At 40.7% G+C, this 12,557-nt stretch overlaps 1 protein-coding gene across 1 annotated transcript; it reads right to left on the reverse strand.

Annotated features, from left to right (window-relative positions):
• Nucleotides 1-1,771: 1,771 nt before the first annotated feature.
• Nucleotides 1,772-11,648, reverse strand: med16 (mediator complex subunit 16). Its single transcript, XM_063012638.1, has 14 exons — nt 11,510-11,648; nt 10,565-10,672; nt 9,130-9,299; nt 8,610-9,041; nt 7,642-7,747; nt 7,231-7,386; nt 6,916-7,133; nt 6,620-6,826; nt 5,486-5,696; nt 4,726-4,859; nt 3,932-4,124; nt 3,550-3,766; nt 2,862-2,945; nt 1,772-2,261 (listed from the first exon to the last, which is right to left on the reverse strand). Exons 1-14 carry the CDS (start codon nt 11,646-11,648, stop codon nt 2,138-2,140), a joined length of 2,499 nt encoding a protein of 832 aa, XP_062868708.1. The 3' UTR covers nt 1,772-2,137.
• Nucleotides 11,649-12,557: the final 909 nt, after the last annotated feature.

Below are 12,557 nucleotides of genomic sequence, written 5' to 3' on the forward strand. Positions count from 1 at the left end.
TGGTCTTTCTGCTCACGTTTCCACACGCGCCACTATATATAAACAATCCTGCTTTCAAACCCGATTACTCAATTCTGTTCTATTTATTCAATTCTCTTAACAGCCAAAGCTAACGCGACCTGTTCCACCAGTCCAGACTGCTACATGCCAAACATTTCAGACTGGTATGGGTGGTATAGAAAAGGTAATGGAGCGTGTGGGGCGACGTGTGAAAATCTGCCTCCCTCCCAACACAGAACAAATCACGACGTAGTATCAACACCTACACTATTAAACACTATTAAATCTATCCTCACTGTGTGCATTTGCATTCTTATGCACTCGATTTCAATTTCAAACTGATTTTACTGTGCTGTTTTGGGACAGTGGTAGCCTAATGGGTAGAGCGTTGGGTGTATCAACTGAAAGGTTGAGGGTTCGAATCCCAGCTCTGCTATGCACTGTTGGACCCTTGAGCAAGGCCCTTAAAACTCTCTGCTCCAGGGGTGCTGTTTGATGGCTGACCCTGCACTCTGACCCTAGCTTCCAAACAAGCTGGGATATGCGCAGAAAGAATTTCATTGTACTGTATATATGTATATATGACAAACAATGGCAGTGCACTGCACTTTGCACTTTCACCCAGTCTCCGCTAGATCGTAGGTTTGTTACATATCAAATACCGGCCCAAAATTGACAATTTTTCAGTTAGTCAAAAACTGGATGTCAAAGCCACTCAGGTGGCGCAGCGGTAAAAAAAAAGGGTCTCTCTCATAACTAATGCAATTACAACCTCTGCTGGCTGATTGATGGTGCCTGCACAGAGATGAGAAAAGAGTGCTGTCAGGGTGTGTCTCTCCATACACAGTGCTGAGCTGCACTGCACTCGTCAAAGCATAGGTGATAAGATGCATACAGCATGCTGCCCACATGTCGGAGGGGGCATGGGTTAGCTTTGTTCTCCTCAATCAGAGAAGGGATCGGCATTGGTGGAGAGGAAGCATGATGCAATTGGACGCACTAAAAGGGAGAAAGAGGGGAGAAAATGCATAAACAAAATATATATATATTAAAAAAAAACTAGATGTCAAATTAAAGCTGTAGTTCTTACATTAGGTTGCACTGGTTGACTTGGCGTTGCCACCGGTCGGCTGGGCGCCATCTAGCGGGCATAAGTGGCAGTGTCTGCAGTAGACATGTCTCTGCTAGGGCGGGATGACCGGACTATGTGAGTGGGGTCTTCAAATGCTGTGTAAGGACCCTGATTAGTAGATAGAGGCACCTGTGCAGAGTGCATAGGTGAAAAAAAGTTCCTCTAAGGGCTGCGCGCGGGTCGGAGGAGGCGTGAGCGGCAATATACTCACCTCGACTACAATCAGGGATCCCCCAGCAGCAGAAGACAAATTGACTACACTAAATTGACAGAAAATGGGAGAAAAATGCATAAAATATAATTAAAAATTAGAAGGGATGTTCACATACTTTTGGCCATTTAGTGTATATCTATGTGTAAGATGGTGCATTAGGTTTAGCACATCCAGAAATGCAGTAATATAACCTGGACAGGACTCTCTTGCATGACAACTGAGAGAACTAATGCAACCAATCGACCTTGAGCGTGTTTCTGAAAGGTGGAATGAAATCGGATTATTTGGAAGAAATCCACAAGGACAAAGGTAAAACAAGCTGCTTTGTCTACTGGTGCCTCAGTGCCATTACTTAATCTAGATCATCAAATCATATTTTTAAATGAATCTGCAAAGCACACCATTAGCACACCACAGAGACTGAATCCAGTTACCAAGATACCAGAGCACTGCTGGAAATTTATTGCAAAACATTGTAAAATAAAGTATTACAAAACATGAAAAGCATCATAGTAAGTACTTACAAATAGTCAAAATAATGAATTTTTATATTTTTGTGTTTGTACTGCAGGACAAAATGCTTTATTGGGAAATAAATGTGTTCTACTTCTATATCAAGATCCTGAAATTGATCCTGGTAGCAATTAAACTCACTGATCTGTCAGGCAGAACAAAAAGGATGAAGAGAGGGAGCAATCCAGGGTTGGGTGGAACCAATATTTAAACAATTCCTGCTGTCTGCTTCAGAAATAGCCTGTGTTAAAAGTTCGATGACAGTATAAAAAGTCTGATCATGCAGAATTTGGGATTTTTCTCCAGAGGCCACCACACAGACAGTTCTTAATCCAGCGCTGCTCCCATTGCTTCATGGCATTGGTCTTGTTTGGGGAGCGCAGCATCGTTACACAGCCACACCTGACGAAAACAAAAGGCATAGTGAAAACCGACCTGGTCACATCAACAATACAAGCAATAACATTTAGGATCTGCCTACATAGCATTTTATGCCATTCTACACACGATCGTCTCAATTCTTAGAAGCCTTAAAATGCTGCCTACTGAGATGCCTTATTCTGAACGATATTCTGACCAAATAACAAGGGAGAATCAAATGCTTCATCAGCCACAAAGTCTCAGCATTCAGTGCAGCACATCTTTTCTCACCAAAAAAATTCTATGGCGCACAGAAAGAGCAGTGAGAGGAGTTATTTTCAAATATTTAATAAGTAATTTTCGTTAATTCTTCATTTTTACAAAAGTGTATAAGAGTTATTTATGTTCAACATAATCGCTGTCTAACTAAAGCATCTCAATAATCATCCTTCTAAAGTTTAATGTCAGTTAGAATCCTCTCTGCTTAGGCAGCGGGCAGCCACTGGAAGCTCACTAGGTTTTGAGACTGACCCTTTTAGTGTTTGTAAATAAATGTATATTATACTACATATAGTATTGTTCTTTTTTTGCTCTTTTTATCTTTACCAATGCATGATATCTGAACCATTTATTTGTAGATACCTGGTGCAGGCTTTGCTCTCTTCTGTCGGTCTGATGCCCATGTGTAAGCAGCGGAGGTTATCCATCCTCTGAGACGCCAGACTCCTAAAAAAAGATGCTAAATTAACACTGTATCTGTACATGAGCATTGCTGACAAGAAAGGAAAAATGTGTGCAGCCTTTAATGCTGGTTTAAAAGGCTGAAAAGACAGTGTTATACATTTGCATTTCAACATAAATGTTAGGCAAAGAGAAGAAAATTCAGTGAGGTTGGTGTACTTTAATGGCCTTCCCAGTCACCAAATCCGAATCCAACAGATTTACACATAAAACTGCTAAATACTGTATATCCAACATTGCACGTCATCAAAATTACACCATACCCACATGCTTCGGGTCTGTTTTTCCTCAGCTGGAACGTGAACTTTAGGTGGAGGGAATTATGGACAGTTCCAAATGTCATTTAATTCTGGCACAAAACCTTCACGCCTCTAATAAAAAGGATGATGAGGAATTTCACTATTCAACGATCTGGGTATCGATGATCCAAAGCATACCTCAATATCACAAAAGAATGGTTTCACCAGAAGAGAATCAATCTGACATATTTGAAGTGCTATTCAAATAAAGGGTGGGCAACGAATGCAAGGATGCTGCCCCAAAACGTGTGTATTCATTAAGTACTTTTTTAAATTATTGCTGGCTTTACCTGGAAAATATATCCATCTGTGAGTTAGAGTTGAGTCCGTGCAGAGTGTAGGGCTTGCCGAATTGCAAGCGTAACTGGTGCTTGCCCTGGATCTTGGTAATGATGCCATCGTTGATAGGAAGCCAGTCCATACTTGGTACAAGCAACTGACTGGGTAGCAAGCAGCACTCATCTAGGAGTGTCTCATCTGGCTCTTGAATGTGAGTTTCATCCCGTGCTGCACATGCAGGGGTTATAAAAAAAATTCAATTTAGAAGTTACATTTAGAAGAATGTCAGCATGTGAAGTCTTATAACACAATAAAGGCATGTTGCTTTCCCCCCCCCACTTGCATTTGAATCCACAGCTAAAGACTCCAGCAGACGTTGTATTTAAGACTTACAGCAGAGCCAGAGCTTGGTGAGGAGGCGGAAGAGCAAAGACATGCTGTCCTGGTTGTCGGAGGTGGCAGTGTAGATGGGCAGACAGCCAGGCTTTAGCAGGCCCCAGATGCGGATCATCACCATCATCTCCCTCAGCATGCCCAGAGAGGACCCGTCCCGCAGGAATCCAAAGCCTGGCCGCACTATGGAGCCCTGCCGCAAAGACCAGAAAGGTAAGGTAGGCTGTGCTGTGTATTGTAGCTTCCATTTATTCTATCAATAAATGTATAGTGTTATTTGATGACTGCCATGAAATGTGGCACTTTTCTTGGGATAATCTGCCAAAATTGAGCATTAAAGTCTGCCGGTAGGGAAAAAGACCAGACTGAAAACTCCTGGCTAAGTTCAAATGCTTCAGAGTGCACTGTATTAATAATCTGTACTTGATCTTACTCATATGATTTACTAACTGCAAATACATTAACACCAATATTAATATTGTTGTATTATTGTATATGTACAGTAGATATAATATTGTTTACATTTAGACTAATAACCTTAAATACGCATGTTCTGAGACAAAACACAAGTTTGATCAGATCTGAACAGATACCGCCGATATAAAACTGATGGACAACAAAACAACCATTCACAACATTTATGAGTAAACACACTGCACAAGCTCCTCAAAGTGTACTGGATTACATTACAAAATAAATGTGTTGGTCAGCATTTTTTATCACTAACACTTTTCTTTTTGCATAACACCATCATCCTTGTGTAATGTTATGTGATGTTCTTGTGCTGAACTGACCTGGTTGGGCAGATTAGCCAGGAGGTACAGCACAAAATCGCCCACCCACTGAATGAGTTGCTGAAGAGATTGAAGTGGAGGCCCATCCAGAACAAACTCTTCTGTTTTCAGGTTGATCATCACCTTGTCAATGTCTGGTCAAAATAATAAAGAAATTAATGAGTTAGAAATGTCAAACTGGCGACTAAATACTGTCTTTATAGATCAACAGTAATACAATACAGTAATTTTTCAAAAATCCTTTAGACAGTAGCAGTGAGGTTCCCTCAAATGGCTTTGCCAGGTGTTCGGGTGGTGTAGTGGTCTACCAAACTGGTGAGTTATAAGTGGGGTGGAGTTGACCACTGTGGATTTAAACCCTGTCTCCCAGGTAATGGTAATGGGTTAGCATAATTTATCTACTCACTACCCAAGTGCCTGAGAGTATGATAATAAAAACTTGAGATACATTGAGTCAGATACTGAAGTTGAGTAGATGTGGCACTTTTACCATAAAAAATTCTTAATAACTTTCTAAACATCCCTAAAACTGTAGGGCTGTCTTTGCATAGATCTGGATTAAAATGCCAATACTGATTGCCCTTTTTTGTCCCTTTAGTCTAGCATTAGAACTAACCTTTGTCAAGGAACCAGCCTATTACATCTGAGACTAGAGGAGGTAACCCTAAGGCACCCAACCTTAAGACCACACTGTATTTAGGAATAAAGCTGATCTCAGCCTAGCTAAACGTTTTGCACCTTATAAATATAAGATTATTACCAGTGTCTGTGTTTTTTGAGCAGATCTCTGCCAGCCGATCTCCAGGGCTTTTGTCTGGTGTGTTGAGGACGTGAGGCCGTAGCAAGGATTTGAGCGTGGAGCTGATGGCAATAAGGAGCAGCTTGGCATAAAAGTCACATGCTCGGGCTGCTGTGGCTGTGGACAGCTTGCACAAAGAAGCCTTTACAGCCACAATTCGGGTGGCAAGTACCTTAAAAGACAATAAAAATGCACACACACGTACCTTAATACATTAAAATATTTTATGAGAAATAAAGTTTCGAAAATTGTAGTCAAAATCAAATCATCAAAGCATAAGCTCCACCAGGTGTGGGAAACGTTCCTAATATTTTAGTACTTGTTGAAAGGATCACATTCAGTAATTGCTACAGACTCTTGCTGCACATGTCTGGTCTAAGACAACATTAAGAAGCTGGATTCTAGGGAGACCATTAAAGTCCAAGTAAATTACTGTCATGTTTAGGGAATTTGTTTGAAATGACCAGTACCTTGTGACATGGTGCACATTAATACTAAAAACAGCACGTACCCCCAACAATACAGATACAGACTGACAGTTAAAAAAGCTCAACTGGTACTAGAGGACCAATGAGTACCAAGAAAATTTTACCTACACAATCACAGCATCATCAAAAGCCTGAACTTTTGTAACAAGGCAGATTGAATCCATAGATTAATCCTGACCCTACCACCTGCATAATGGCAGAGAACAGGATGCATCAGACCAAGAGACAAAGTGAGCCTGTGCTCAATATAGCCTCAGATTCTTACATGTTTTCCCCCTTCTAATGTTTGATAAGAACATTTGTATTAATAAGAACATTAATATTTTATTTATTTAGTTGTTTTACACTGTGTTTACACTGTAGTTATATTCACATCAGGAAGGGTAGGAAATTCTCCTCTGTCAAAAAACAAGCAGTCTTTGTAATGAAGCTCCTGTCGTCCATGCCCCAATAATGAGCCCTTTAAGTAAATTAGAACTTAGATCTGCACCACATTTCCTCTCATGGCACAGAACTTAAAACAATGGTAAGTGCCTAAATAAAATGCTGAAACACAATGAGTACGGATCAGATGCTTTCAATTTGTAGCCCATCTGTATATAATTACCTGCTGCAGTGCCTGGTTCTGCCTCATGTACTCCTCATGGAGCTTCTCCACCAGGTTATGCACCATGCCGGGCTGCACGTGTAGCAGAACGTCCCACCAGTCGTATCCGGTCACCATGCAATACTCGAGTAGAAAGAGAAGGTGGCGCAGCAGAATGTTCATGTCCAACATCTGGCCCATTGAGGGGGACACACGAATCATGTGCAGCTAAAATCAGCAGGTGGAGATAAAAGCAACATGCTAAGCCTTGTTTACAAAATGCACTTTATTCTCTCTGTCACAGGTGCTCGGTGTACCTTTCCATGATTATCCACGCCAACCAGAGCAAGAGATGTCCAAGAGAATTGCAAAGCTTTAAAGTGCACAGTGGGACCACCAGTTCTCGGTCGCTTGATGGTCGGTTCTTCACCAACGCGCTGAGTAGAGCCGGAGGTCCCGTAGAACACACCCGTAGTTTGCAGAGACAGCCTATGCAGAATCTGAATACTGCCATCGTGGAATGCCAAAGCTAGACCTGATCACCGGTAAATAGTGCACTTCTTTAGAGTTTGAAAACTGAGCAAAATAAACACGGTCGCTTTATAAGGACGATAGTACAAAAAAAACCTTACCAAGGCCTGGGCAGAATTTTGTATCTGACGCAACCTTAAGGTCAGTGCTAGAGATTGAGATGGGCAGTTTAGGTAGTGCTACTGCAGAAACACGGTCCAGGTCATTAGTGGCTGAGAGAATTCGCCACTTCAGAATCATAGGCTGCTTCTCTCCCACTGCATATGAAAAAAAGAAAAGAAATAATGCATCATGTATTGCAAATTAACTCAGCAGTACAGCAACAGATAACCTTTAAAGTTGGGGATAGCAATATTGGGTTGTAGTGTTGCATATATTCGCACATCCACATGGGCGTGGGGATTGTTTTTAGTTGTGAATGAGTCCTTGTCATGGATTGGCGCCTAATCCACCTGGAGACACTGGTCAGACCCACTTTGGGCCCACCTAGAATGTAAAATGTAATGACTTACCAACAGGTGAGCGGTGCTGGAATATGTTATTGACTGGGAGTCCTTCTTTACGTAATGACCAGCACTCTACAATGCTTCCCATCTGACTGGAAGCGCACAGTAATACCTTTGGAGAAACAAAAATCAAGGTATTAAAGAGAGTCAAGGGATTATTTAACGTTGATAAGCATTTTGTGGTATGTTTTCGCATTCTTTCTTAAGGGTGACTGCACAATATTTCGCACCAACGTACAGAACATTCTTCTAATCCAGCAGCACAGACTGTCGTTCATAGGATAATAATTTACTGTCCTTTTTTCACTTGAAGTACAACCTTCCATTTAACTGACATTTTATTCCATGATTTTATGTGCTACACAGTGTGTAACTACACAATTCAAAGTGCACTAAATAGGCATGCTATTTAGTACAGTAATGCTTCAATCACTTTTCACATTGAATGCCATCTTTGGAAGGCACTAACTGATAAATAAGGGGAACAAACACCATGATTCCATCCTCCTTTAAGCAAAAATCAATCTATAGATTCTCCAGAGATTCTCATGTGCAGCCAGGTCGGTAGCACTGCCTGGGAATCAAACTCTAAAGCTCGAGACCTCAGGGGTGATGGACTAGCGTATTAGATCGAATGTCAGTCACCCATCTTTCTGGCCTAGACCTGGTCAAACCATAGGCCAAGACAGTAACACAATTTACTTGATTTTTTTTATCCTCTTCACAGTTTCATTTCATTTTCATTAATTACTTTGTCCTGTGGAAAAAACTGAGGGCAAGGCAAGAATACAGTAAACAGGGCACCAAGCCATTGCGGGGCTTCGGCTGTACCCTCCCCCCTCAGACCTGGTCAATCAAGTCTGTGCAGATGGCCTGCTGGCCTATAGTGGTGGGCTAGCTTAAAAAAACAGCTCTTTGTTTACGGCTTCCCAAACTAAATTCTATTGTAACTATATAAACATATATTTACATACCTGCTCAGAGTTCTCTCTGGTAAGGAACTTGAGGTGGGTGATGGCTGGATACTTGTTGCGGCGCACCAGGTCAGTGGTGCATCGCATGAAGAGTGAGGGCAGCAACTCTGTGTCGATGCGGCACTTCTCGCTTACCACACTGACACACACCTTGTAAAACTGCACGGGTGAAGAGCTGCTGCCGTCCGTCGTGGCCACGACGATGTTTCCACCACCTGTGAAGGCGATGTCAGCAAGGGCCACACGACCACGCAGCCGGCTCAGACTTTCACTGGCTGAAAGCAGTGCGCCATTAGGCTTTAGCAGGGACACGCTTACTAAACCGCTCACCGTCACAGCCAGCCAGCCCTCCATGGGTTTTCCTCCAAAAAGTGTGAGCGACGGAGAGAACTTCACCCGTGAGAACTTCTCACCGAAGTTGGTGGAGCCTGACTGTTGGATGACAATGAAAGAAAGTTAAACAAAGGAAATTATTCTGATTCTAATAAAATGAGAGCTAAGAGCTTATTTTTCTGCATGCCTTTTCTAAATGCAGAGCCAGCTTCACTCCATTGTGCAACCAGGACAAAGCCACTATAGGATCTCCCTCAACTGAGCTGCTTTGTGTACTTTCCCAGCTGTTCACCAGGTGCTCTGTCATTGCCCAGCACTTGATTTCTCCATCCCCGTCAGCGGACAGCAGTCTGGATCCTAATTTTACAAGTGAATAAAGGTAAAATTAGTATAGTAAATACACAGTGACAACAAAGCAAGTCCCTAACATTTGTACTCAGTTTTCTGTTTGCACTCACATACCAACTAATGAGTCTGACACACAACAAAAGAGGTTTTGTCTGAATATTTTCATTTTTATTAACCATTTGATCCTAGTCAGGGTCACAGTGAGTCTTATTATACTAGAAAACTCTGGCCACGAAGCAGAAATATCCTGGACAAGGCACCAATCTATCGCAGGGCTTTAGCCATCCCAACCACTAGATAGATAGATAGATTCAACTTTATTGTCATTGCTTAGTACAGGTACAAGGCAACGAAATGTAGTTAGCATCTACCAGAAGTGCAAATAGTAGCATTGTGCAAAAAGACAGAGAATATTAGTAACATATACCTATGATTAATATGAATATAGAGTTATAACTATAGCTAGTTACATATATGAAATTATATCTATGTACATATTACTATATACATAATAGCAATAATAACAATAAGCATATTAGTAAAAAATGAATATGTATAATAATAATAATAATAATAATAATAACAGTAATAATAAGATTAGTTAGGTATATATTAGTAATAACAGTACTGGGATAAAGGATGTGTAAATAATAACTATACAGCTGTAACTATAACTATATAAGGATGGTGAAAAAAATAACTATAACTATACATATATATGTATAACAGTTGTGTAAAGTGCAGGTGCAATGATAAATAATTACGACAGTCCAGCGTGCAGTCCGGGGTGATAACCTAGACCTAGACATTCTTCCTTCAACCTTATGTCCTAGACATAACGAAGTAATGTCTGTGTAGACACCTGGACAGCCTATTTTAAATCTGTGCATAAAACCTTTTCACAACCTGTTTGCTTGAATGTAAGAATACAGGCCCCATTGTAGATGTGAAATATTTCCAAACATCAGCAACAAAAAATACCAACACCATATCCTGGCTGGATACTTTTACAATTAAGTCATTAACGCATCAAACACGATACCAAAGTCATTTTTCTACACTATTACAGCTCTTGATAAAATACCATTTTCAGTTGTACTAAATCATACAGCCTTGATTTTGCATACTGGTCTGTTCTGGTCCTAAAACATCACATGACCAGTTATGTTTGGATCTTTACAACTTTGATTAACAAAGGTGACAGATCAGTTTGGGAAAAAAAAAAAAAAAACAACTTCAGTTGTCACATCCTTGATATAGTTTTGTTCATTTACCTGACTGGTCCCATTCCAAACAAGAAATCACTTCTGTATGACCAGAGCTGATAGAGTAGACGTCCCAGGGATGTTCCGTGTCAATAATATGGATCATATGACTCAGATCTAAACAGAAAAGGAGCATGTTTTGTACAACAAAAGTGAAATATTTAAAAAGCTGCAGGAAAGGAATGTTTACAACACCTCGTTATACTGAGGCTGTCAAGTCCAAATAGCATTCCTAATAAAGTGGCTAGCATATTATTACTTAGTACAGTGGTACCTTGAAACGCATTGTCAATTGGTTCTGGGAGTGGCGTTAAGTTTTGAGGTATTTTTTCCCATAAAGATGTTTGGGAAACCTGTTAATGCGTTCCATGGTCCTGTGGAACTGCATATATTTTAGGGGTTGTTTTTGACACTTATACACTGAAAATAACACAAGTATAATATAAAAATGAAACTTACAATAAATAATACAATAAAACCTGCACTTTGTAGTTCTTTTAATACATTAAGTTACTTTTTTTTTAATGATAAGCATTTAGACTCTCGGAAAAGCTGATTCTTACCATTTCTCAGAACCCCGAGCTGTAACACAAGTTTAAAAGTGAAACAAGAGAAACACAGCTAAACACAGATACACGTGGAGCTTTCAGAGTGGATTTGACAGTTATTCCATACAAATGCTGATTCGTCTCATATTCGCATGATGTTTTACCACACCACTCAAGATAAGTGCTGAACAAAGCAGCAGTCGCACACACGTTGAGTTTAAGGGTGAACGTTGAGTTTAAGGGTGAACGTTGAGATACAAGGTACCACTGTATATTCTCAAAATGCAGTAGATATTATTTTCATGCTATATGTAATACAATTGTTTCCTGATCCCCTGTCCGTTTTATGTTAAAACAATCTGATGGGCAGAGATATCACAGAGACAGGCACAACTGCTTCTCTTACCTTTATCCTCCTCTTCATTCTTCAGGTCTGTAGTGAAGGCTATGAGGTTTCTACATGACCATGCACACACCAGCGGAATAGAAGGACTGTGGTTGCTTTTAGTTCTCTTCTCCCACTCACACACATAAGCCACTTCCATCTTCACTTCATTCAGGATTCTGTGTGTAAGCCTTAAAAACCGAACTGGTTTGTAAAGTAGTGTTTAATTTAACAGAGCCATTCGGTCAACTTGAGACCAGAATAATTAGCTGGTTAGCTAACCTGCTCACCAAGCAAATTACAAAACGAGTTTTTACTCAAACAGTCACATATGGAAAAGAACGGTGACGTAAATATTATTTATATAAATGCTATACAATTTTTGTTTTAAAAAAGTAACTCCAGAACACGTTTCGAAACTAAATAAATCCCTCCATTTAACCAGACAACTCTAAATGAACATCTATTCCTATGTTTGAAGCGACGTTCAAACTCACATACTATAATTCTACATAGGGCGCTCAAACAATAAATTGACAATAATAGCTTCAAGTACTTTCTAGTACGCTAGTATGTAAGTATTCTTGTTCTCCAGTGTGTGGTAGCGCAGAACAGAGAAAAGTACCATAGCGCCGCGGCAGGTGTGGAGTGGGATGGTGGTTTTGTTTATTGTTTGTTTATTAGGATTTTAACGTCATGTTTTACACTTTGGTTGCATTCATGACAGGAACGGTAGTTACTCATTACACAAGGTTCACCAGTTCACAAGGTTAAATCGAAGACAGTCAAACACAATTTAGTATCTCCAATTCACCTCACTTGCATGTCTTTGGATTGTGGGAGGAAACAGGAGCACCTGGAGGAAACCCACGCAGACACGGGGAGAACATGCAAACTCCACACAGAAAGGACCCGGACCGTCCCACCTGGGGATCGAACCCAGGACCTTCTTGCTGTGAGGCGACAGTGCTACCCACTTAGCCACCATGCCGCCGGATGGTGGTTTTACCTCCAGTGGACTCCTTTCTCACACACTTTTTTTTAACCACTTATCTAATCAGGGTCGCGG

This window comes from Trichomycterus rosablanca, chromosome 17 (assembly GCF_030014385.1).
Source record: "Trichomycterus rosablanca isolate fTriRos1 chromosome 17, fTriRos1.hap1, whole genome shotgun sequence".
Classification (NCBI taxonomy): Eukaryota; Metazoa; Chordata; class Actinopteri; order Siluriformes; family Trichomycteridae; genus Trichomycterus; species Trichomycterus rosablanca.